At 38.1% G+C, this 27,570-nt stretch overlaps 2 protein-coding genes across 2 annotated transcripts in view; both read left to right on the plus strand.

Annotated features, from left to right (window-relative positions):
* Positions 1–1,793: 1,793 nt before the first annotated feature.
* Positions 1,794–9,168, plus strand: TMEM126B (transmembrane protein 126B). Its single transcript, XM_039217026.1, has 5 exons — positions 1,794–1,946; positions 4,981–5,102; positions 6,985–7,178; positions 8,460–8,571; positions 8,828–9,168. The coding sequence occupies exons 1-5, from the start codon at positions 1,866–1,868 to the stop codon at positions 9,009–9,011; spliced, it is 693 nt and encodes a 230-aa protein (XP_039072957.1). The 5' UTR covers positions 1,794–1,865; the 3' UTR covers positions 9,012–9,168.
* A 15,249-nt stretch (positions 9,169–24,417) lies between these two features.
* TMEM126A (transmembrane protein 126A) overlaps positions 24,418–27,570 on the plus strand; it is an 8,114-nt gene continuing 4,961 nt past the window's right edge. The window contains exons 1-2 of the mRNA XM_039217066.1: positions 24,418–24,549; positions 26,557–26,655. Coding sequence (XP_039072997.1) covers positions 26,564–26,655 — 92 coding nt within the window. The 5' untranslated portion in view covers positions 24,418–24,549; positions 26,557–26,563. The remainder of the gene's footprint in view (positions 24,550–26,556; positions 26,656–27,570) is intronic.

Consider the following 27,570-nt stretch of genomic DNA (forward strand, 5'->3'; position numbering starts at 1 on the left):
TCAATTTTGAAATCCAGGCTGTCTTCTCTTTCAGATAAAGAAAAAAATGATGTATTTTTTCCTACAATTAAACTTTTGACACTGCCCACAGAGTTCAGAGAAAAATAACCTTGAGTTTTTCGATTTTTATAAAATATTTAATCTGTTTTTTAAAAAGCTGAGAAAATTATTGTAAGCATAGAAAATGTTATTAAAACTCTTCTTCAGGCATCAACATTTTTGGAATTCAATGACTAACTCAATTAAGGCACGAACCAAATTTACACAGCTGTCTCATTACTCAATACATGATCAAATTCAAAGATGAACTGGTTGATGGTAAAGATCCTCAATTCCTTAGAGAAAAATTTAATCTCCTCCCCAACAAAAAATACTTTTAAAACCCTTTTTGGCTCTGGTCTCTAAAAAGATGGGTGAGTTTGAATAGTTTTCTGGGGCAGTACACAAACTGAAAGGCCCCCTTTTTATTTACTGGACCAGAAGTTCCAGATCTCACCCCCTCAGTAAGACAGGATCCAGCTTGCTGTCACTTTCATTTTTTTCTTCTGTGCTCTCCAAGCCCCTCAGGCTTAATCCTTAATGCCCCTCTGATTCTGATCCTCTCATGTATTAACCGAGAGGATTGAAAAGAAGGAAAGCAATCCCTTGGCATGGAGACATTAAAGTGACAGTGCTACTCAATGGGCACTTGATGCAGGATGAGTTGGCGAAGCAGATTTCTTCACACTGGAGTCATTCACATCATGCCATCTCTTCGCATCCAAGCAGCTCCCTATCCGGCGAGGAAAAACACTGAGACTGTTCGAGAGAAGTCAAACCTTCCCCCAAAGGTGTTTTCTGAGACGATGTAGTAGTATCAGGCATGTGAGCACAAGCTGAGAAAACGGTTCGCTATTTGCTAAATGAGAGTTCTGCTGCTTGGCTTCCACATCCACCCTTTCTATCTTTCTCCAAACTACCCACCTTCTTTTTGCAGAAAAGACAAGATATCTCTCAGCTACCGCTGGCGACCCCTGCCCACACCCCGTTCTTATATAGAAGTGCACAGAAATGTCCTGCACCCTCCACGCGATGAAGTGTTTCCTCAGGCAGGAGAAACAGCAGCACTAGAAATTATATAACTCTCGAATTTGGCTTCCCTAAGACATGGAGACTGGAGGGTCGGGGGTTGCTCATCTGGGAGATACTGCTGGGCACTGAACGTGCACAAAAGGGCGCCAGGCCTCCTCGCAGCCCCCCCCCCCCACCCCGAAATACCGGCTGGCAAATGGGTCTTCTTGGGGAGGGGGGGGTAGTTTTTCTCTCGTCCCTTCCAAACGAGGTGAAAGGATGGAATATGAGGGAACTAAAGACTGGGAGAGGAGACACACCGCTGGGGGGGGGGGGGGAGGCTGTTCGGGGCCGCTCTGGCGGCCGGCTGGGGGCTCTGGGGAGGAGATGCCCGGTAAGCCTTAACACACGGACCAGGCCAGAAGGAAGAACTCCCTCAAGGAGCGAAACGGGCGGACAGCTTGGCCCCCGCTAACATAGGTGACCAGAAGAGAGGAAAGCGCGCAACATCCCTGCGCTCGGACCGCCCCACGCATCCCCTCAGCTTGAGGGAAGAGGGAGCTAAGCTAACACACAGAAGGGTAAGGGAATGCAGGGCTGGCAAGAAGGCGGGCCCACGAGCGTCTGGACCTCCTCGAAGCCAATGAGAGGCCCTCATTTCTGGATCCCGTGCCCAATCAGAGCCAGGATGGAGGGCGCGGCTTTTGACTGGGTCGGGGAGGGCCAGGCTGCAGAGCTAGAGGCGTGAGCCAGAACCACTTCCCGCTCCGGGCGTTCTGGGTCCCCGCCCACCGCAAGTCATGTGAGCCGCCAAAATGGCGGCGCTCGGGCGTGAGGCTGGGGCTGACTTGAACGATGCAGGTGTGTTGCCGGTCAAGGCTGGGGAAGCGTCCAAGGTAGGCGGAAACCTGGGGCGGTAGGAGTCGTGATTTCTGCAGCCTCAGTATGTTAGCGGACTCTTCTGAAATGATGGGATTTGAAAATCTAAAGAGAACAACTCTCAAGTCCATGCAGGGCGCAATCAATGCAGCCCCCAGTTGCTACAGAAAGAGACGGAGACAAAGTAGACCTAAAGTCTAGTCCCGGTTGCTGGCTGTTTCCTTTCTCTTGCCTCCACGCCTTTGCGCTGGCCTTTATTTCAACTTGCAATACTTCCCTGTAACCATCCCTCCCTACCACACTTCTTTCACATATTCGGTTAAATGTCGTTTACTCCCATGTTTCCCCTGGCCAGGTTAAGTTTAGCTTTTCTTATGTTTTTGTTGTTGTCCATGTTCCGTTTAGTTTCGTTTGTATGGCACACTAATTTCTGCCTTTAAATTACCTGCCTTTTTGTCCTGACCTTGGCCGGTTTGTGGATTCTAGAAGATACATCTACCTCTTAATGGTCCTGGGGTCTGTCAAATATCAAGTGTTGTGTAAATGAGTGAATGTTAAAGTTCTGAAAGTCAGGCAAAGTAATACACATAAAAGCACTACAAAACTGTAAAACACTTTGCAGACTATAAACCTACGTACATACACTCTTACTGGTATAATCATGGTGAACTTGGACTAGTCAATTTTTAGATAAAATGTTGGTTATAGCAAAGTCTTTACATGTCATTACTTGTTAAAAGTCTAGCAGAAAATTACCAGCCTATTTCTCTGCTTTAATAAACAGTGCCTTCCAGAGACTAAGCATTCAATAAACATTTGTGTTCAATAAGTATCTGTACTGTTTCAAGATTTTATAATCATTATACTAGGTGTCTGGGTTCCCTGTATACTGTTAGTATAGACAGGGTGGAAGGTTGGTACAAGGCATTGCCTGAAAGTTTTCTTTGTAGGATGTAAGGGACTTCAGTGTCATCAATGAATTGAATGACAGCAAAATAAATACTTATCCAAGATTTCTGGTAAATTACCACATTACTGATACCTGCCTTCATAGTACATTAGGTGGCTTAGATATAGAATCTCCCTTAGATGTTACTATCTCTTCCATTTTCCATTTAGAAATGGAAAGAGCCAAAAGATTAAATCTAGTCCCTGAGAAATTGTAATTTATAATTTTTTCTCTGTCCTCCAGATGTTATAAAGAAAAAGAGAGTACTGGCTTGCATCCAGTTCTGCAATGATACAGGGAAAGAAACTTGTCCGTTATTACTTACTGTGTAATAATATATGAAAATTCAAAGGAGCCCATATTTGAGGATGTCGATGCCATGGATGAATTGACATTTCATTGGAGTTAGGATTGGTACATATCACTGATTCAGCAAATGAGTATTACAGTGATGTTCAACAATTACAGCAATGTGTCCACTGACAACCAGTGGCAGAATCACTTGGTACTATTAAAATACAGATTTTTGTGGGACACCTAGGTGGCTCAGTTGTAAGTATCTGGTTAAGTGTCCAACTCTTGATCTCAGTTCAGGTCTTGATCTCAGGGCTGCTTGAGTTAAAGCCCCACACTGGGCTCTGCACTGGGCATTAAGTCTACTTTTAAAAAAATTAAAGATAAAATAAAATACAGATTGTAGACTTCACCCTATTCCTACTGAATCCAGATATCTCAGGAGGGAACTCAAAACATTGCATTTAAAATGAACCACCCATGGGGCGCCTGGGTGGCTTAGTTGGTTGGGCGTCCGACTTTCGCTTAGGTCATGATCTCGCGGTTTGTGGGTTCGAGCCCCGCGTCGGGCTCTGTGCTGACTGCCAGCTCAGAGCCTGGAGCCTGTTTCAGTCTGTGACTCCCTCTCTCTCTGACCCTCCCCTGCTCATGCTGTCTCTCTCTCTCTCCTAGAAATAAACATTTAAAAAAAAATAAAATGAACCACCCATGTGATTCCTGTGCACACTAAAGGTTGAGAATCACTGATTTATTATCTTCTGGTTCATGATGTTTAATCCACTCTAATTCTCTTGCCCAGATCTCCCAAAATTTGAGATCTAGTCTATGTCCTTGACTATAAATGTTAAAATAGAGGTTGATATAAATTGTGAAGGACCATGATTTTTGTAATCTCTTCATCGGCTAATCTGGAATCCCATAATGCCAGTGTGGCAAAACATTTAACAAATGTTATTGTTTAAGACTTTTCAGAGACCTGAAAGTCTTACCCAGAGCAAAACATTCAAAAAGGTTCCTTTTTGAGGATCCAATTTTGTTTTGTTTTGTTTACCACTGTTTATTCCTTTCTGTTAAGATGCTACTGGCCGTCCCTCATGGTCCCTTGACATTGGCAACTGTCTGTTCATATTTCACACTTGGGACACAGGAGCCTTCCAACCCTGAAACTCAGTACCTTGGTTCCCAGCTCCCTGGTATACCACATGTAGTTTCCAGCAAAGGCTGTGCTTCTGCCCCAGGTGAGGGGGCTGGATATATAATTTCTGTAATCCATGATATCCATGATCCACTACCTCTTCCTAGCCTGGAACAATGTCCCTCTTTGTGATGTCTCTCTCACTACTCTCCAAGGCAGTCCCTGCTCTCTTCCCTCCCCAAGAAACTAACATAATCTCCAAAAGGAGCTCAGGCTTTCATGAGATAGTTGTCAACAAGTACCTGTTGTTTCCTTCTAGCTTTGAAAAAGCTAGAAAAAGAACTACAAATGACTTGGCTACCTTTAGAGAAAACTGTGAGGAAAAAAAAACTCAGTATCTCTGCAAATCTCTAGGTCCTAAGGCAAATCAACCTTTCTGAACCTCATTTTTCTCATCTATAAAAGTATAAAAGTAAAGATGTTCATTATCCTGCCAGTTTCTCAAAAAGCCATTGTCTGTTAAAGAGTAATAGTGATTGAATCATTGGTGATGTTTGTTAAAGCAGATGACATTTTACTAGGGTCTAAATGTTCTTTAATTGGAATCTAAAATTTATAAAATTTATTATTAATATCATTAGCTATTATGGTTCTGAAATTTTGTGTTTTCCAGGACATCAGAATGGCAACATACACACACGGTCAGCCCAGTCTTTCTCTAGGAGATGAAAAATTCAGAAGACCCATGGTCATTGAAATCATAGAAAAAAAAATTGAATATCTTAGAAAAGAAAAGTAAGAGACACACTTAAACTGAAAGTCAATAACTTTATTTGCAGATCTTCTGTATTGCAATCGTTTCTAAGTATCTAAGATCCTATTAACTTTATTGAATTGGTTATAAAAAAAAAAGAACTGGGGGGCGCCTGGGTGGCTCAGTCGGTTAAGTGACCGACCTCGGCTGAGGGCATCTCACGGTTTGTGGGTTCGAGCCCCACGTTGGGCTCTATGCTGACAGCTAGCTCAGAGCCTGGAGCCTGCTTCAGATTCTATGTCTCCTTCTCTCTCTGACCCTTCCCTGCTCATGCTGTCTCTCTCTCTCACTCAGAAATTTAAAAAAAAAAAAAAAAAATGGAAGGGAAACATGGACAGATGAAAATAGTGGTTTGTTGTAATATTGAGACTATGGATAATTTCTTTTGATTCTTAAAAAAGAAGATATCCAGGGGCACAAAGGTGGCTCAGTTGGCTAAGCGTCTCACTTTTGATCTCAGCTCAGGTTACAATCTCTATGAGATCGAGTTGGGCTCTGCACTGTCTGCTTGGGATTCTCTCTCTCCCTCTCTCTCTCTGCCCTTCCTCCACTGGTGTTCTTTCTCTCTCTCTCTCTCTCTCCAAGTAAATAAGAGTGAGAGCTAGCCGAGGAGGGGAAAAGAGAGAGAGAGAATCCAAAACAGTCTTTATACTTTCAGCACGGAGCCGACACGGGGTTAAACCCACTAACCATGAGATCATGACCTGAGCTGAAACCAACAGTTGGATGCTTAACTGACTGAGCCACCCAGGCACCCTCAAAATAAATAAATAAACTTAAAAAAAAAAAAGAAGAAGAAGAAAGAACATGTCCAGGATTATTGTTGAAATGTTATTTGTATAATAAACATTTTTAAATTAAAAGCAATTAGGGGCGCCTGGGTGGCTTAGTCGGTTAAGCGTCCGACTTTCGCTTAGGTCATGATCTCATGGTTCGTGGGTTCGAGCCCCGCGTCGGGCTCTGTGCTGACTGCCAGCTCAGAGCCTGGAGCCTGTTTCAGTCTGTGACTCCCTCTCTCTCTGACCCACCCCTGCTCACGCTCTCTCTCTCTAGAAATAAATTAAAAAAAAAAAAAAAAAACCTTAAAAAAAATAAAAAAATAAAAGCAATTAGAACACCATTTTTGGAGCTATGTATATTTAATTGATGTTCAATTGTAATTAAATTCAGTTTAGAATTAATTGACTCAGCACAGTGCTGAATTCAGCAAAAAAAAAATAGATTCCATGATGTACATATTGTCTCATATCACTTAGATTAACAGAACTGAAAAATAAAATCAAAGGACATTAATCTTAGACCTCAGACATTTATGGATTTAGGTATGAGTCGGTATAAGTAAAACTAGATCTATCAAATCTCTTTGCATGAAGTTTTAGAAATCCTTAACAAATTATTTGAAATATATCTGGACTAATTAAGAAATAGTTATTTGCTAGAAGGACTAACCAAAATGTAAACAGTTTTGTTCATATGACGAGCAAATTAATCATTTTACAAGCAAGAGCAGTACTCTTAGATATCTCATAAAATTTGGCTATAATGGAACATGTTCATTTTTATTTGTGACCAAAATTTATGTCTTAAAAGAGTTCCATTTTAGAGCCACTCTAATTGATCTGAGAGAGAGAATTCTATCCTCATTAGAATGCAAGTTCCATGAGAAGTGTGATTTTTTTTTAAATTTTCTTTATCACTGCCTCATCCTCAACACATAGAAAATGTCTTTTGCATTATAAGTGTTGAAGAAATATTTGGTGTTGAGCAAATATGTAATATTAAGTTACTACCCAGGAAAGGATATATCCATTAAGAGAATACTGTATTATGTTGAATCTAATTTTTCTCTGTTTTTCCTATTAGGACTTTAAATGTATATGGCACAGTGTTCTTTGGAACAGCAGCTAGTTTCTCTGGAATGTTGGCAAACTTCATTTTCAGACACTGCTTCAAGGTTAAACATGATGCTTTGAAGACATATGCATCAGTGACTACACTTCCATTTTTGTCTACTATAGTCGCTTATAAGTTCCTTGTAACAGATGCTTTGTATTTGGGTAAATTTAAATTCATTAATGTATAATGTGTTTATGTCTAACTAAAATCACAGATTAACACAAACTGTTGCTACTGTTGATAATGATCACTTACACTTGTATATTCCTTTACAACTTATAAAGTACCTTTACCTATATTGTCCTATTTCCTCCTCACAACAATCCTGGTGATCAGGCAATAGTAAATATTATTGTGTCCTTTTTACATTTATACAATCAAAGCTAAGACATGTTCAGGTATGTTAGAAAGCAACATAATATACTGGGGAAAGAATAGGTTTTGGCATTCTGCACACGTGATTTAGATTCTGCTCTCCACCGCTTAAGTTTTGTGACATTGGACAAGTCATTTACTATCTGAGACTCAATTGTCTTATCTATAAATTAAGACTACTGGGGCGCCTGGATGGCTCAGTCAGTTAAGTGTCCGACTTCAGCTCAGGTCATAATCTCACAGTTCATGAGTTCAAGCCCCGCATCCGGCTCTCTACTGACAGCTCAGAGCCTGGAGCCTGTTTCAGATTCTGTGTCTCCCTCTCTCTCTGCACTCCCCTGCTCACGCTGTCTCTCTCTGTCTCAGAAGTAAATAAAAACATTAAAAAAATTTTTTTTTAATAAATAAATTAGGACTACTAGTTCTTACCTCACAAGACTGTTGTGATAATTAAAATAAGATATCTTCAATGCCTAACGAGCTATCTGGCTTACTGTGGGCTTCTAATGTTATTTCCTGCCTCCTCTCCTTACCTTAAGTTTCACAACTAGTAATTAATGGAACCTCTGATTCCCTTAGGGTACATTAGGTTTCTAGACACATTCTCTTTTCATTTTACCTTCAAAGTTTTGTGCACACTTAAAAATTATTTATTTAAATATTTGTCTAGTTCTTTTGTTCCTGCTGTAATCACCTAAAGATTAGAGATTGTGTCTCTTTTATGTAGCATTGTATCACTAACTCATGCCTGACACATAGACAATAAAAATGCATTAACCTAGAATCCAGATGTCTGGGTCTGCTAGTTTAATATTTTTCATTATGAATTGTTTCTGCAACAATGACATTTATGAGACAACTCACCTTATGTTAAGTGTAATAAAGGTGTTTTTTAAACATGAAGCATTTAGTCTATCCTGTGTCTTAGACTGGATTTCTAATATTCTTTCTATTGTCTCATTATGATTGAGGACAGTACAGATAACTACTCTGATAGGACATAAGACTGTCTTATTAGTTCTTATCCTGAGTTGTAAAATGAGACTAAATTTACTTTTGTTTTCTAGGCAATATAAGTCGGGAAAATTGTGTTCTGAGGAGTTCACTGATTGGCATAGTATGTGGTGTTTTATATCCCACTGGTTTGGCTTTTTCTAAAACTGGACACCTGGCAGTCAAGTAAGTCCATCTGTTTGTTCCTTTTCTTCCTTAGTTACTTTTGTTTTTGTTTATTTTCTTAATATTAAACTACTTCTTTAGCTGCCAGTGACATATTTTAATCAAAATGTACTTTGGTACTTCAAATAGCTAGCTTTTAACCTTTTTGCTATCTACATGAAATACCTTGTAATAGAAATTACCCACTTCAGAGAATCAATGAACTTTTCATAGAAAATACACCCAGAAAAAGTACTTAATTATTTTTCCTTTTTAGGTATCATACTGTTCCATTGCCACCAAAAGGAAGGGTTTTACTTTACTGGTTCCTGCTTTGTCAAACAGAAATAAAAGCAATGATGATTCCTCTGGTCTTTCAGACGGCCTTTGGAATATTTAATGGTCTACGGCATTATGCAATATTTGAAAGTACACTTGAGAAAACTGTACATGACGATTAATCAAAGACTGAATGGATACTAAACCAGCAGAATGTTTTGTTTTGTTTTATGATGAGGACTCAGGAGTTAAAAAAGTAACTCCAGACAGTTTGTTTCTGTTCCTCCTGCTTGGTCTATAGCAGGTACTCAATAAATATTAAGAAATTCACTAATTAAATGTAAGTTTCATCTTTCTTTCCTCATTGTGTATGGGAACAGGTTTGAGATGACAAGATCTCTCTACATTTAGTCATTCATTGACCACATTTATTAGGCACCTGTTATTTCTCAGGCACTGGGTAACATGTAATAAGAAATGTTCTTTGGGGCTCCTGGGTGGCTTAGTCGGTTAAGCGTCCGACTTTCACTTAGGTCATGATCTCGCGGTTCGTGGGTTCGAGCCCCACGTCGGGCTCTGTGCTGACTGCCAGCTCAGAGCCTGGAGCCTGTTTTGGATTCTATGACTCCCTCTCTCTGTGACCCTCCCCTGCTCACGCTGTCTCTCTCTCTCTCCTAGAAATGAATAAAACATTTAAAAAAAAAGAAATGTTCTTTAAGCCAAAAGGTACTAACAAATAGAAGAGAAATTTAAAATGTGAACACATAGCAAGAGAAGGTTTAAAAGGTATACAAATAATTCTGTGGACACATTGAAGATACAGCTGTTAACTACTTGGCCAGAACAGAAAACTACAGGGGAAAAGTGACATTTGACCTAAATTTTGAAGGAGAAGTGGAAAGTTCATTAAGTAAGCAAAACATAGAAATAACATACAGCCTATTCCTCTGCCCTAAACCCTGATTCTGTATCCTTTCTAGCCTTTTACCATTAACAAATGTGCTGTTTAAAGACATTTATTGGGTGCCTAGTATGTAATATGCATTAATACAGATCCAGAGGTCCAGAGATTTAGTCCCTGCTCTCAAGAAGCTCAAAATCTAAAGAAAGAGATTACAGCATGCTTTATTTAAGTCTTCTCAAGCATTCCTGAGCTACACATTTATCGTAGTTCAGGAAATGAACACTGATGAAAAGAATAAAGCACAGAATGGAACCCCACAGATCATTCTCCTTGTCGTAACCATATATATCTTGAGATAAGATTTGGTCATCTGAGGCCCCAAGCAACACAAAGCAGAAATGGAAGTCTTAAAAAGGTGCTTTATGACATCGTAGATAAAAAACTGGAATACATACCCTTTTGCTAATGAAAAAAAAAATAGCTAGTTTGCCATCCAGCCTTGTATTCTCAGAATAATTCATGATACTTGAAACTCTGAGGAAAGGGCAGGTGATGGGGGAGGTTGGGGAGGGGGATCAAGTCAAACTGATAACTGGATAAATAGTATTCATATTTTAACTCTAAAAAATTATTATGCAAAGAGTACATAAATACCTTCTCATTGTAAAATATTTAAATGACCCAGAAATAAAGCAAGATCTGAAAGTCCTCCTTCACTCCCATATCCTGTTCTCCACAGGTAACCACTATGAAGTTAGTATGCCTCTTTCATTGCAGTATTCTTTTGTAACTTACATATTTTTTAAAATAATACTATCCATACATATTATAGTGAAAATAAATTTTCACTTCACCATATGTCTTGGGGATTTTTCCAACTCATCACATACAAGTCTAACATGTTCTTTTTAGTGACCAAGTAACATTCTTGGTGATTCCTGTATTCACATAGCTGATCCTTCCAACACCTTGGTCTCTCTACCTGACCACTTAACCCCATGGTCATACTCTAGAGCTGTGCCATCCAATATAATAGTCACTAGCCACTTGTAGCTACTGAACATTTGAAATGTGGCTAGTTTAAATTAAGATGTGTTATAAGTATGGGGCACCTGGGTGGCTCAGTCAGCTAAGCATCCAACTTTGGCTCCGGTCATGATATCGTCTGTGAGTTCCAGCCCCATATGGGGCTCTGTACTGACAGCTCAGAGCCTAGAGCCTGCTTTGGATTCCGTGTCTCCCTTTCTCTCTACTCCTCTCCCCGCTCTCTCTCTTTCAGATAAATAAACATTAAATTTTTTTTTTAAAAAGATGTGTTGTAAAACACAAGTTTTGAAGAATTACTATGTAAAAAAGAATTTAAATATCTCACTAAAATATCTTATAACGTGATTCACGTTTTATTTTTATTGGATTATGGTGCTGTAGCCTTAGTCATAAATTATCAATAAATTCAAATTCTCCATGTTCACAATTTTAAAATCCCATCTGATTACTACCTCCTGTCCTTGCAGTTCATTCACTTTCACACAACTCCAGCATTACTTCAACCTCACCAGAATCTATAATCCAGCAATCCTCCTACCTTCTTACTGTCCTTCATGCCCGTCACGTATTTTTTGTTGTTCTTCACCTTCAGCCACATCTTTTTAAAGATTGCCAATCTCAAAGCAAAAAATTAAATAAGAATGAATCTAGCTAAGGTTGATTTTTAAATAAAAATAATGGCCTCTTTTTTGAATTTTCTGTTTATGTCTTTGACCCATTAGGTTTGAGGAAGCTCTATAAATTCTGTGTTTTATTTGCTCATCTGCTGAGGTAGTAGTCTGGGAAACACAGCAAGGTTGACTTATGTTCCCCTCCCCTGCCACCTGGAAGCTGAAGAGATTGGTACTCCATGGCTTCACTTTGCCTTTCCTGCAACAAAAAGCTGGGAAGTCCATTGATATTTTCCTTTGGTGTTGGAAAGCAGTGCTTGCCAAAGTGACTGTAATGAGGCCTGAAAGAAGAAATTAGGGAAATCTTGATCTTGGCATAAAGCCAAAGGCAACAAGGTACTAGAGGCAAGATAGATCAGAGGTGTTAAGTACAACCCGGAGCTCATTTCTCAATGCTGAAATCTTGGCTTTACTACTTACCAAAAGGATGACTTTTAACAAGCTGTTTTGTCTCTCTGCACCTCCATTTCCTCATCTGTAAAATAAAGAATAAAGATTTTATTTACTTCATATTGTTGTTGGGATTAAATGAGTTAATATCTACAAACCAAAACAGTGGCCAAAGCGCAGGAAGTCTACCTGTGTTATAGCCATTACTGTCATTGTTGCTATGACTCCATACCAATATCACAGTCCTTTCCCTAACTGTAATGAATGATGTTAGCATTTTTCTAGGAAAGAGTAGAAAGAAGCACAGCAAAGAAAATTCACAAGATATCTTTCATATGAATAAGTATGTACTCATTTATTCAGCTAATACTGACTCAATGCCTGGTATATGAAAGACATTGTATACCACACATTGGGCAAGCTACCTAACTTTGGTGACTGTGTTTCCTCTGAAAACATACTAATAACTGCTTTGCAGTGAGATTACAAAGATTAAAGTACACGAACCATACCATACTATACCCAGCATATAGGTAGTGTGTTTATATTGTGTTTTCCCTGTCAAGGTTATAACAAAGACTAAGACACGGTTCCTACTATGAGAACTTACCTTCTCTCTTGCCTTTTCTCCATTTCCCCCAATTGCCTTAACCATGTAATCCCCTGTCCCTCGCCCCGCCCCCACGCTCTTGTATTGCATTACATTGCATTGTTTGCAGTGTACTGTATTGTATTGATTTCCTCCGTTTTTATCAATTACTATGTAAGATATGGGTGCCTGGACTGCCTGCCTCAGAGAGCCAATGGGACTTGCATTCAATAGTCCCACAGGATTATAGTAAACAAAGAAGTTCTTAATGAGCTCAAATGTACCTCCTGTGGCTATACACCCCAGCCCAGTACAGAGAAATTAGGCAAAAACTCAGAACTACCACTTTCTCAGTACTTGCCTATGGGTACCAGCCTCCAACTAGCCTGCATTTAGGTGCTGACTGAGATGCTTCCCTTTGAGACACTAATGGATTTTGGCACACCTTCAACTGGTGGGCACCACTAAGAACAAAGAAGGTGACTTGTACAATCACAAAGATTTCACAACCAAGAAAACAAACCAGGCTAATTGATTGACCTCCTACGTAAGACCATGGAAAGCCACATGTAAAAGAATAAAACTGGATCCCTTTCTCATACCACATAAAAAAAATCAACTCAAAAAAATAGACTTAAGAACTGAAGCCCTAAAACTCTTAGAAGAAAACACAGGGAGTAAACTTTATGACATCAGTCGTGTCAATTTTTTTTTAATTATTATTATTTGACACCATAAGCAAGGGCAACAAAAGCAAAAATAAACAAATGGAACCATATCAAACTAAAAAGTTTCTGCATCAACAAAATGTAAAGGCATGGGAGAAAGTATGTGCAAACCATATATCTGATAAGAGGCTAACATCCAAAGTATATAAGGAATTCATACAACTCAACAACAAAAAGCAAACAATATGAATTGTTAAGTGGGCAAAGGAACCTAACAGACATTTTTCCAGAAAAGACCTATAAATGGTCAGCAAGCACCCATAAAAGGTGTCAGGATCACTAATCATCAGGGAAATGCAAGTCAAAATCACAATAAGATAGCACCTCATACCTGTTAGAATGGCTATCATCAAAAAGACAAGAGATAAAAAGTGTTGGTGAATGTGGAAAAAAGGGAATTCTTGTGCAGTGTTGGTGGGAATATAAATTGGTGCAGCCACTATGAAAAACAGTATGGAGTTTTCTCAAAAAAGTAAAAATAGAACTACCATATGATCCAGAAATTACACTCTTGGTACATATATGCAAAACAAATAAAAACATGATATCAAAGAGATACCTGTATTCCCATGTTTATTGCAGCATTATTCACAAATAGCCAAGATATGGAAACAACATTATTGTCTGTCAATGGATGAATGGATAAAGAAGATGCGAGATATATATTCTATTGTGTTTATATACATTGTATATATGTACAATAATGTATAATAATACTGCATAGGATAATATATACAGTTATAATTGGATAACTATAATATTATAAATGACTATATACAGTCATGTATAATGTAAAAATAACAATGTACTATATATGTGTCTATATACATATATAGACTAATATTTTTCAGCCACGAGAAAGAAGGAAATCCTACTATATGCAACAACATTGGTGGAACTTGAGGACATTGTGTTAAGTGAAATGAGACAGAAAAAGAAAAATACTTTATGGTATCATAATGTCATTTATAAGTGGAATCTAAAAGAAAAAAAGTCAAACTCATAAAGCATAGAGTATGAAAGTGGTTGCCAGGACCTAGGGTGGGAAAATAGAGAGAGGTTTATAAAAGAGTACAAACTTTCAGCTATAAGATGAATACACCTGAGGATCTGATATAAAACATGGTGACTATACTTGATAATACTGTATTGTAGAATTGAAATTTGCGAAGAGATTAGGACTTAAAAGTTCTCACACACACAAAAAGATAATTATGTGAGGTGATGGGTGTGTCAATTAGATGGGAGGAAATCCTCTTACAATATATATCCTCTTACAAGTCATTACAATGTATACTTTAAATATCTTACAACTTTATATGTTAATTATACCACAGAAAAGCAAAATTTTAAAAGCCCCAGATTCAAGAAACTCAATTAACTCTAACCAAAGGAAATTTCAGAAAAAAATATCCCCACACTGCATCATAATCTAACAGCTTAAAACCAATATAAAAAAGAAGATCTTTGTAGAAGCCAGAGAAAAACCAAAAGAGAGAAGAATGACAACAGACTTCTTACTGGTAACAGTGCTAGCCAGAAAAAAGCAGAGCAAAATCTTTTAAGTACCAACATTAAAAACATTTTTTTAATTAAAAAAAAAAAGTCTGGGCACCTGGCTGGCTCAAATGGTGGAGCATGTGACTCTTGGTTTCAAGGTCAAGAGTTTGAGCCCCATGTTGGGTGTAAAGATTACTTTTTTAAAATTTTTTTAATGTTTTATTTATTTCTGAGAGAAAGACACACAGCGTGAGCAGGGGAGGGTCAGAGGGAGAGGGAGATACAGAATCTGAAGCAGTCTCCAGGCTCTGAGCTAGCTGTCAACACAGAGCCTGATGCGGGGCTCGAACCCACGAACCATGAGATCATGACCTGAGCCAAAGTTGGACGCTTAAATGACTGAGCCACCCAGGCGTCCCTAAAGATTACTTTTTAAAGAGTCAACCTAGAATCCTATACCTCACAGAAATATTTCTCAAAAACTAAGGCTAAATAGGAAGAGTGACATCAGCAATATGGCAAAATAGAAAGCCACAGACCCCCTCCCATGAAGACATAGATTTAAGAAAACACAGATCAAGTACATTTATAAGAAAAATCCAGAAACTGTTATCCCAACACTATGCCACATTTAGGAGGAAACTCCCTTCTCCCTAGTGAAAGAAAAGAGTGAAACCTATATGCATCGTTCTGACTTTTAGGGGACTGCTGAAGGGATGATTTTCTGTCTTTCCTGAATCCAAGTGCTGACAGGAATGGCGTGCCAGGATAGGGATGTCTGAGAACAAAGGCTATCAACGTGCACCACAGTCTCTATTACCACAGAAACAGTAGGTACAAAAAATATAATTGGGGCGCCTGGGTGGCTTAGTCGGTTAAGCATCCGACTTTCGCTTAGGTCATGATCTCGCGGTTCGTGGGTTCGAGCCCCGCGTCGGGCTCTGTGCTGACTGCCAGCTCCGAGCCTGGAGCCTATTTCAGAGTCTGTGACTCCCTCTCTCTCTGACCCTCCCCTGCTCACGCTGTCTCTCTCTCTCTCTCACCTAGAAATAAATAAAACATTTTTTAAAAATTTAGAAAAAAATAATTAACAACATATTAGTTTCAAGTGTACAACATAATGATTCAATAGATGTGTATATTTCACAATTATCACCACAATAAGTCTAATAAACATTCATCACCACACATAATTACAAATAGCTTTTTCTTGTGATGAGAACTTTCAAGATTTACTGTCTTAGCAAAATTCAAAATACAATACAGTGTTATTAACTATGGTCACTATGCTGTACATTACATCCAGGACTTATTTATAACTAAAAGTTTGTACCTTTTGGCCTCCTTCACCATTTCACCCATCCTTCATCCCCCACCTTTGGCAACCACCAATCTGTTAATCTGTATTTATGAGTTTGAGTTGTTGTTGTTGCTGTTGTTTGTCTTAGATACCACATGTAAATGAGATCAATGGTACTTGTCTTTCTTTGTCTGACTTATTTCACTTAGTATAAATGGACCTCAGAGTCCATACATATTACCACAAATGGCAAGATTTCCTTCTTTTTATGGCTGAATAATATTCAATTATGTGTATATATATCACATTTTCTTTATCCATTCATCCATCAATAAACATTTAGGTTGAATCCATGTCTTGGCTATTATGAAGTTCTGCAATGAACATGGGAGTGCATATATCTTTTGGAGATAGTGTTTTTGTTTCCTTCAGATAAATACCCAGAAGTGAAATCATCAGATTATATGATAGTCCTTTTTTTTTTCCAATTTGTTTTATTGATGCCAATGCTCAGGCCTTGACCAGGTACTTCCACAGCAGGTATAACCACTCCTCCTGCTGTTGCTGCTTGGTCTTCAGGTTCTCCCAGTACTTGTTCAGTTACAACACATGGTATGTGTCTTCTTGAGCCACAGATCCAGGGACTTGGATTTCTTACCCTCATAGAATTTCCTGAGGTTCTCTTCGGAGTGGTTGATGACAGTGCTAGATTAACTTAAAATATAAGGAAGAAGACTCAAAGAGCTAAAATTAGAAATGAAAGCAGGGATTTTATAACTGATGTCGCCAAAATAAAAAAGACTATAAGACTACTATCAATAATTATATGTCAACAAATTGGATAACCTAGATGAAATGGACAAATTCCTAGAAATATCAAGACCGAATCATGAAGAAATTTTTTAAAAATCTGAACAGGCCTATAACCATTAAGGAGATTGAAGCTGTAATTAAAAAGTTCCCAACAAAGGGGCGCCTGGGTGGCTTAGTCGGTTAAGCGTCCGACTTTCACTTAGGTCATGATCTCGCGGTTCGTGGGTTCGAGCCCCGCGTCGGGCTCTGTGCTGACTGCCAGCTCAGAGCCTGGAGCCTGTTTCAGTCTGTGACTCCCTCTCTCTCTGACCCTCCCCTGCTCACGCTGTCTCTCTCTCTCTCTCTCCTAGAAATAAATAAAAATATTTTTAAAAAAAATTCCCAACAAAGAAAAATTTATGAGCAAATGACTTCACTGAAGAACCGTACCAAATATTTAAAGAATCAACATCAGTCCTCCTCAAACTGCCTATGAGTTTAAGAGGAGGGAATACTTCCAAAGTCATTCTTTGAGGGCAGGATTACAGCATTACCCTGCTATCAAAACCAAAAAAGTTAAAGATCCCAGGAAAGAAACTTATAGAACAATATTCTTGATTAATATTGATGCAAAGCTCCTAAACAAAATATTAGCAAACTAAAGTCTAAAGAACATCAAAAAGATCATATACAATGACTAAGCAACTAAAAACCATTTCAACAAATTTTCAGGATACAAAATCAACACACAAAAATTAGTTGTGTTTCTCTACACTAACAATGCTCAACCCAAGAAAGAAATTGAGAAAACAAACTCAATTACTATACCATCAAAAAGGATAAAATACTTAGGAATACAATTTATTCAAGAAAATGAAAGATGCATAGACTCAAAACTACAAAACATTGCTAAAAACATCAAAGACGACAAAATACATGGAAAGACACCCTGTGCTTGTGGATTGGAAGACTCACTATGGTTCAAATATCCATATAACCCAAATTGATCTACAGATTCAATGCAATCCCTATCAAAATCCCAATGGCATTTTTTTTGCAGAAATAGAAAAAAATGTCTTAAAATTTACATGGAATATCAAGGTACCCTGACTAGCCAAAGAACAAAGGTGGAGGCCTCACACTTCTTGATCTCAAAGCATAGTACAAAGCAACAGTAAATAAGATGATGTGCTGTCATAAAGATTGATATATCAACCAATAGAACACAATAAATAGTCCAGAAATAAATCCTTGCATACATGAGTAAATGATTATTGACAAGGGTGCCAAAACTATATAATGGGAAAAGGATGGCCTCCTCAACAAATGGGGTTTGGAAAACTGGATATCCACATACATACATACATACATACATACATACATACATTCAATGCATAAATACAGTTGGATCTTTTCCATACTCCTTATTCAAAACTAACTTAAAATGGATTAGAGAGCAAAATGTGATTAAAGACCAACAACTACACAACTCCTAGAAGTAAACAGAAAAATGAACTCACTACATTGGATGTGGCAATAATTTCTTTGCTATGACATCAAAAGCACAGTCAAAAAAATAAAAAGCAGATAAATGGGCGTACATCAAATTTAGAATCTTCTGCATGTCAATGAAACAACCTAGGGAATGGTACAAAATATTTGCAAGTCATATATGTGATACGGGATTAATCCAGCATATATAAGGAACTTCTACAACTCAACAACACAAATAAATCCAATTAATATATGGAAAATGACTTGAATAGACATTTTCCTAAAGAATATACACAAGGGCGCCTGGGTGGCTTAGTCGGTTGAGCATCCGACTTTCGCTTAGGTCATGATCTCGCGGTTCGTGGGTTCGAGCCCCGCGTCGGGCTCTGTGCTGACGGCCAGCTCAGAGCCTGGAGCCTATTTCGGAGTCTGTCACTCCCTCTCTCTCTGACCTTCCCCTGCTCACGCTGTCTCTCTCTCTCTCTCTCCTAGAAATAAATAAAAATATTTAAAAAAAAAAGAATATACACAAATGGCCAATAAGCACACAAGAAGATGCTCAACATCACTAATTATTAGGGGCATGCAAAGCAAAACCACTATGAGATATCCTCTCACACTCATCAGGATGGCCACTATCAAAAGAACAGAAAATAAGTGCTGACAAGGAAATGGAGAAGTTGGAACACTTGCACCATGTTGATAGGAGTGTAAGATGGTGCACCCATCATGGAGAACAGTATGGTGATTCCTCAAAAAAATAAAAATAGAAATACCACATGATCCAGTAATCTCACTGCTGGGTATGTATACAATAGTATTCAAAGCAGAGTCTTGAAATGATATTTGCACACCCATGTTCTTTGTACCATTACTTACAATAGCCAAGTGATGAAAGCAATCCAATGTTCATGATTGAGTAAATGGATAAATAAAATGTGGTATATACATTGGAATATTATGCTTTTTTTTTAAAAAAAAAAAAAAAGAGGGTGCATGTGAGTGAGAGGCAGAGGGAGACAGAAAGAAAATCCCACAAGGGGCAGAGAGACGGAGAGAGAGAGAAGCAGGGCTTACCCAAAGTAGGGCTCATGTTCCACCAGAAGTGGGGCTTGAGCTCATTGGATGCAGGGCTCGAACTCACAGAACTGTGAGATCATGACCTGAGCCAAAGTCAGATGCTTAATTGATTGAGCCACCCAGGTGTGCCAGAATATTATGCATTCTTTAAAAAGCAGGAAATGCTGCAACATACTACAAAATGGATGCACATTTGCTAAATAAAACAAGCCAGTCACAAAAGAACAAATAATGTATGATTCCACTCACATGAAGTATCTAACGTAGCTAAACCCATAGAAACAGAAAGTAGAAAGGTGGTTACCAAAGGCTGGGAGGAGTGGAGTAATTAGTATTTAGTGGGTATTTTCAATGTTGCAGGACGAAAAAGTTACAGGGATCTGTTGCATAACACTGAATATACTTAACATACTGAACCAAATATTTTAAAATTGCTAATATAGTAAATTTGATGTTATGTGTTTCTTACCACAATTTTAAAACTAAGGCTAAATACATTTTAGAGTTGGAAAAATGTGAAAGAATTCACTGCCAGATTTGCATTCTAAGAAATGACAGTAGAAAGAAAATGATACCAGACGGAATATCTATCTACAAAACAGAATGAAGGAGTATTAAGAAGGGCTCTTGTGTTGAGCACTTGGTATTATATGTAAGTGATGAATTACTAAATTCTACTCCTGAATCCAATATTACACTACATGTTTACTAACTAGAACCTAAATAAAAATTTTAAAAATAAATTAATAAAACACATAGGTACCAGATTTGACAGGGATATGCTTATCATAATTTGAATAACATACTTTGAAATGCAATATTTTGCTTCCAATTAATTAAATGTTACTATATGAACAACTAATTACCAATAGTAATTCCCAATTTTTATCTTCAAATATTTATACATTTTATAAGAAAAATTAAAAGGCTAAATAAATAAATAAAAAGAATGAAAAGTACTACAGATGGAAATTATGTGGATAAATGTAAATTTTCTTAGTTTCAAAAATGCTTTCAGGGGTGCCTGGGTGGCTCAGTTGGTTGAACATCCGACTTCGGTTCAGGTCATGATCTCACGGCTTGTGAGTTCAAGCCCTGCATTGGGTTCTGTGCTGACAGTTCAGAGACTGGAACCTGCTTTGGATTCTGTGTCTCCCTCTCTGTCCCTCCCCCCCACCCCACCCCCACCTTGTACACAAGCACTCTGTCTTTCTCTCTCTCAAAATTAAATAAACATTAAAAAAATGCTTTCAAAGACAAATGACCACTGAAATAAAAAAAAATAATCATGTATTGTGTTGTTTATAATGTACTTAGAAGTAAACGAATGATAATAATAACAAAAAGACCAAGAAGAAATAAATAAAAGTATACTGTTATAACATTTTTTTATCATACATAAAATGGTATAATATTACTTAAAGATAGGTTGTGATAAGTTTAAGATGTTGAAGGTTTAATTGTGTCACTTTAAAATATATTCGCAATTCTAAACCTCAGTACCTGTGAATGTGTCCTTATTCGGAAATAGGGTCTTTGGAGATGTGATCAAGTTAAGATGAGGTATATTGGATTAGAGTGGGCCCTTACCAATGATCAGTGTCCTCATTAGACTACAGAAATTTGGGTACACAGGCACACACAGAGGGGAAATGACCCTGTGAGGGCACAAAGACACAGGGGGAAGGAAATGCCATGTGAATACATAGCAATACATTGACAAGAGACAGCAAGGATTGCCAGAAAACACCAGAAGCCAGGAGAGAAGCATGGAACAAACTGTCCTTCAACACCTCCAGTAGGAAACAACCCTGCCAGTACATTGATTTCAGACTTCTACCCTCCAAAACAGTGAGCAAATAAATTTCGTGTTGTAAGCTTCCCAGTTCCTGGTATTTTCTTACAGTAGCCTGAGGAAACTAAAACAGATGTATACAGTACTATACATGCTAAAGTAATCATTGCAATTTTTAAAAAGAACTGTAGGTAATAGGCCAGTAAATGAATAAAATGGAATTAAAAATACTCAATTTGTCAAAACAAACAAAAATCAGAAGGAAAAGGAGGATGTAGGACAGATGTAAGAAATAGAAAACAGACTTCAAGATGATAGATTTTAAACCCTGGGATATAAAAATCATATTAAATACAAATGGTCTAAACACCCCCTTCATTAAAAGTCAGAAATTGTCAATTTAGATTTTAAAAATCCAATTATATCCTGCCTATAAAGCCTACATTAAGAATATAGACACAAATAGGTTAAAAAGGAAGAGCATGGGGAAAGCTATATTATATTAATACTAATTCAAAAAAAGTTACTGCATTGGCTATATTAATATTAAACAAAGTAAATTGCAAAGCAAATGATATTACCAAGAATTAAGAAGGTCATTTCACAGTTACACAGGGATCAATTTATCCTAAATATTTATTCATATAATGTGGAACTTCAAAATGAGAAAATAGGAAAATTTCCATAATAGTTGGAGATTTCATTAGCCTCTCAGTAATTGATAGAACAAGTTGGTAGCAATTCAGAAAGGATAAAAAGTCTTAAACAATGATATCAACCAATCTGTGATAACTGATGTTTTAAAACACTTGGCACAACAACAGCAGCATATACATTCTTTCAATCATATATGGAACATTTATCAACAAGGACCAGAATCTAGGCTATAAATATCAATTAATTTTAAAGGATCCAAATAACACAAAGTATATTCTGTGACCACAACAGAATTGAATTAAAAATCTTAGCAGAAAGATACATGAGAAGTGGAATTATTAGAAAACTAACAAACACACTTCTAAATAACTCATGGGTCAAGGAAAAAAGCAAAGAGAAATTAGAAGGTGTTTTGAACCAGGGGCATCTAAGTGTCTCATTTGGTTAAGCAACCGACTTCAGTTCAGGTCATAATCTCATGGTTCCTGAGTTCGAGCCCCACATCGGGCTCTGTGCTGACAGCTCAGAGCCTGGAGCCTGCTTCAGATTCTGTGTCTCCATCTCTCTCTCCTCCTCCCCGCTTACATTCTGTCTCTCTGCCACTCTCTCTCAAAAATAATGATAAACATTTCAAAATATGTGGGATACAGGTAAAGCAGTACTTGGAGGGAAATTCATAGCAGTAAACACACATGTTGGGGGAGAAAAGGTCTCACATCAAATGACCTCAGCTTCTTCCCTGAGAAATTAGAGATGAGCCCCCAACTCTTGTTTTCCGTTGAGGTAATGATCTCACATCAGTGGGTTGGAGCCCCAGGACAGGCCCTGTGCTGCTGTTGCGAGCCTGCTTAGGCCTCTCTGTTCCTCTGTCCCTCTCCTGCTCCTGCGTGCTCTCTCAAAATAAATAAATAAAGTTTAAAAAAAAAGAAATTAGAAATAGAGGAGCCACTTAAATCCCAGGTAGGAAGAAGAAAATAATACAGATCAGAGCAAGAAACAATCAAATTGGGGTGCCTGGGTGGCTCAGTCTATTGGGCGTCTGGCTTGGACTCAGGTCATGATCTCACAAATCATGGGTTCAAGATGCACGTTGGACTCTGGGCTGATAGCTCAGAGCCTGGAGTCCATCTCTGATTCTGTGTCTCCCTCTCTCTCTGTCCCTCCCCTGCTCACAACCTGTCTCCCTCTCAAAAATAAACATTAAAATAAAAAAATTTAAAAAGCAATCAAATTGAGGACAAAAAACAACCCAAAAAAATCCCAATGAAATTTAAAAAAACAACAACTGGTTACCTGAGAAGATCAAACAAACCATTAGCCAGATTGATCAGACATTCAAAAAAAGAGATGACACAAATGAGAGATATCAAGAGACCTGTGACCTCACTACAAATTCTACAGGCTTAAAGCCTAATAAGAAAATATAGCAAACAATTTAAGCTAATAATTTGAGAATTTAGATTAAATGGACATTTCTTCATGTGAAGAAATGATTTTTTAATAAAATCTCAATATACTAAATTGCTTTTATTACTCCAGAATGGCATGCTGCAGATACTGTAAAAAGCAAGACTTCAAAATTAGCCTGAAACCATTAAAAATTAAATTGGAACAAGTATAAAGTGGAGACAAAGTAGTTACTCCCGTAAGCATGAATGCATGAACAGACGTTACAGTTCGCATCTTAAGCTGGTTTTCTCCAACTGTCTCTGCCTTTACCTCAGAAACTTTCCAGGTGGGGAACATGCTGGCTTTTTGACTCGGAATCTGAGGACCTGTTTTAATTTCCTGGTTTATTGACCAGCCACGATTTGACACTGGATAAATTCCTCTCAGCCAAAGGAGTTTTGGGGGCTCTTCTGCTCACATCGCCAATGAAATTTTCCTCCTTTATTTTGAATACCACGTTCTTTGGTAAAGCTCAGTGATTTCCAAAGCAACCTTGATAATCAGGACCCTCACAACTTTATAAAATAATAAAGGAGGGTGTTTTCTTCCCCTCCTGTTTTATAGATGAGGAAAGAAGCTATGCAGATGAGGACTGAGAGGTTTGCAGGGGCTTGGTCCAAAACTTTGGTTCTCAATTGTTCTGACTTATGAAGCCACTAGCTCTCTCTCGTTTCTTTCACCACAGTCACCCAACTCTCTTTTTAATAAACGGTACTCAGCAGGGAACCGGAGATCCTCAGAAAAAGCAGCTCTGCTTGCTCAGATTGTGGTGGAACAATTAACCAGATCATAACGTAATACAGGAAGCTTAAGATTTAAGGGAGATTAAAAAACCGAGGGAGCAAAGAAATCTCAGCTTCTTTTAAGTGTACCTATTGTACGCCAAGGGCTGTGCAGTTTCCAAAATACCTCGTATCAACACATGAGGTAGGCTCTATTGGCCAGGAACTGAAGTAATGTTTCCAAGGTAGGTTTTCAGTGAAAGGAGGATTACGGTCACTCTCTGTCAAAATTCCACAAGTTCCACAGGCTCTGTCCAGGAAGGCGGGGGTAGGTTGTTAACAAGTACCCTCCGCGCTCGCCGAAAACAACTCCCTCACTCCCGGCTCAGCGGCTCACCGCTTCCCTTGGCTGGAAGCCCCTGAGCAGGAAGTTACTACTGCAGACCACCTCTGTCCTGGAAGCCCAATCAGCGCCCGCCTGACCCGAGTCACGTGTCAGCCAAAGATGGCTGCGTTCAGGCTACTTGAGCAAAGGTTGGAGTGAACCCCGGCGTGCCGAGGAGAAACGGTGGAGGCACCGACTGCTGTGAGCAGAGCCTAAGGTAATGGCATTCTGGGGAAAGGGTGCTGTAAATGCCCAAGAGAAGTACAGCACGGTGACGTGCTCCTCACCTGCGGCGCGGGAATGAGATTCCCGGACTGGGTCGGAAGATGGGGGAGGGGGAGACGACACCTACCGTCTCTTTACTTCCTAGAAGAAAAGATCTTATATTTAAGTTAAGCTAATAGAAAAAATAAATAAAAGTTTGCGTTTGAATTTAATCTTGGCTTTACTGCCAATATCCAGCCACGGTTGCCCTGGCCTAACTTAATTTTCAAAGGCCCACTTGACTCCTTGCCTAAGAGCTATCCTGAGGGACGTGAGATAGCTAATGCAAAAGCTTTTTGAAATGTTTGTAGGATTTAAAGGTAGCATTGTCTAGGATTTGGATTATTTTATATTTTTATTTCATTAGAAAAATATTTTAAGTAATCTTTACACCCAGAGTGGGACTCAAACTCACGACCCCTGAAATCAAGAGTCTCATACTCTTCGGATTGAGCAGCCAGGCGCCCCTGGATTTATTGTTAGTAACGCAAATATAAAGTCCTGCTGGAGGCTGCTGTGGCAAAACTTTTATGAATTAAGGGAGGCCTTTAATAGCCACATCTTAGAAATGGCTAGTTCACAGAACTCGGGACCTCACCAATATGCAGAGCATAAAATAGAAGACTTGTCCAGCATCAGGCTGGACTTTCTGAGGAAATTATTTCATTTCAGACATATACATCATACACTTTCTCTGTATATACTGAATTTATATATCTCTCCACACAACACACATGCACCTCCAACACATAAACAGAATTATTCAAAGTTCCTGTAGGACAGAGATGGTGTCTGTCATGGTACTGTAACTAAGAGCCTCAAAAAGTTTGAGTCCAGGAAACTAGATGTAAGTTTCTAAGTCTACATTGTACTTATTAATTTTAAGGCTAGGGATATGAAATTTCATTTCACTCAACATGTTCCAAATGATGTCTTATATCTATCAGGTACCCAGCAGTAAATCCGTGTGGTAAATTAATCTCGTAGCAAATGGATAATGAACAAAACTCTAATTTCATAAAACCTGGTATTTTTCTGTTATTTCCGAACTTTTGCTTTTCTTAACTGTGCTATCCTGAAATCTTGTTTAATGAGCTAAATCTTCAGGTTAATACAGTTTACCATCCACCTACTCTGACATTACCATCTGAGAGTTCACAGATTTCTACTTTAGGGTATACTTGTAAGTGAAATTGAGAGTATGTTTCTTCTACCTAGTAAATAATACTAAATAATTTTCTAAAGTGGTTGTACCCAAAGTGGGTACAATGTACTCTACTATGAGCAGCACATAAGCATTTCAGTTACCCAGCATTTTTGCCAGTAATCGAAATTATGAGGTTTTAATTATCTAACCTAGGTACAGACTGATATCTCACAGTGGTTTTAATTTTTTTTCTGATTATAATGGGTTTAAACATATTTTCATGTTTATTGGCTGTTTCCCTCTTTGTGAAAGTACCTGTTCAAACCTTGTGCCAGTTTTTCTATTGGGTTGCTTGCCTTTTTCTTGATGATGTGCACTTCTTTACATATTCTGGGTACTCACTGCTCCTCTGTCAGTTATATTGCAGACATTTTCTCCCAGACTGGCTTATCTTTAGAGTAACTACTGATCAACACAAGTTCTTAATTTTAATCAGTTAATATTGGCTTAATATTAGTTTTAGGTCTTATGTTTAGTGCTGTTTGCAAATTCAGAAATATTTTAAGGGTTATAAAGATACTCTATATTTCCTAGAAGCTTTATGGGTTGCTTTTCATGTTCTGAATTCTATTTCACTTAGAATATATTTTTTTGGTATGGTGTGTATGCATTGATTTTTTAGATTATGAATTCAAGCTATAGCTAGTTTTTTAATTAAATATTTATGGTATTGAGAAAGCTTTTTATAAGCCCTTTTGTTGTTTTTCTGTAGAGATATTGAAAAATATTTTAAAATTTAAAAATTTTTTTAAGGCTCAAGATGGAAAATCATGAACCAGATGATACTGTCAAGGAAGACTTAATTTTCAATATCATAACCAGAAAAATTAACCAACTCCCAGAAGCAGATCGGTAAGATTCCTTCTAAATTTAAAAATATCTTTTACAAGGTGGATTTTCATCATTGGTTCTTTATCTCACATTTATTTGATTTGAATATAAACATAATGTCAGAAGGAAACGGGAGTTCTTTTTCTTGCCTTATTGAGAAAACCCAAGATCAAGAGAGGTTAACCATTTTGCTTCAAGTTAAGGCTAGAATTCATGCCTTTGGACATATCTAATTATATGATAGTGCTCAGTTTTTCCATTTGGCCTAGAGTATAAATGTGACTATTTATAGACTTATCTAAATAGACCTTTAAGATAGCTTTTAAATTGTCTTCTTTGTTAATTCATTTCTTTTACTATGTTTAACATTCCAAGAGTGCCATGTAACACACATGAAAAGGAATGCCCCAGGGAAATGAGATAATGGCTTAAAGATTATTAAATAGAAACAGGTATATAGGAAACATACTGATCTTTGAAGACAACACTGAGTGAACTATAGTGCACCTCCATAGCAAGAAGACCTCTCTGACTAGGTTCCATTTAAAGAAAAATTATGAGACCAAAAAGGATGAGCAGGAGCCAGCCTAGGGAGGAGGGAGAGACAGTATCTCAGGCAGAGGGGATGACTTATGCCTAGGTCACAGGATAACAAAATGTTGATCATATCTAAGGAACCAGTGTTCCTCCAGTACAGGGAAGTGGGCATAAGGCTGAAGGAACAGGAAGAGTTTTAAGCAGGGAATGACATGGTCCATCTAACATTTCTAAAGAACATTCCAGTTGCTTTTGGGAAATAGATTTAAGGTAGGAGAGAAATGCCACTTAACCCCTCAACAAGAGATAAACTGTAAACCAGAGGCAGCAATAAGAACTTGGTGAGATTTCATACTTGTATATCCTACAGCTCTTCCCCCATCTCACTCACTCACTCAC

The sequence above is a fragment of the Hyaena hyaena genome, unplaced genomic scaffold, assembly GCF_003009895.1.
Source record: "Hyaena hyaena isolate Hyena2069 unplaced genomic scaffold, ASM300989v1 scaffold_667, whole genome shotgun sequence".
Taxonomy (NCBI): Eukaryota; Metazoa; Chordata; class Mammalia; order Carnivora; family Hyaenidae; genus Hyaena; species Hyaena hyaena.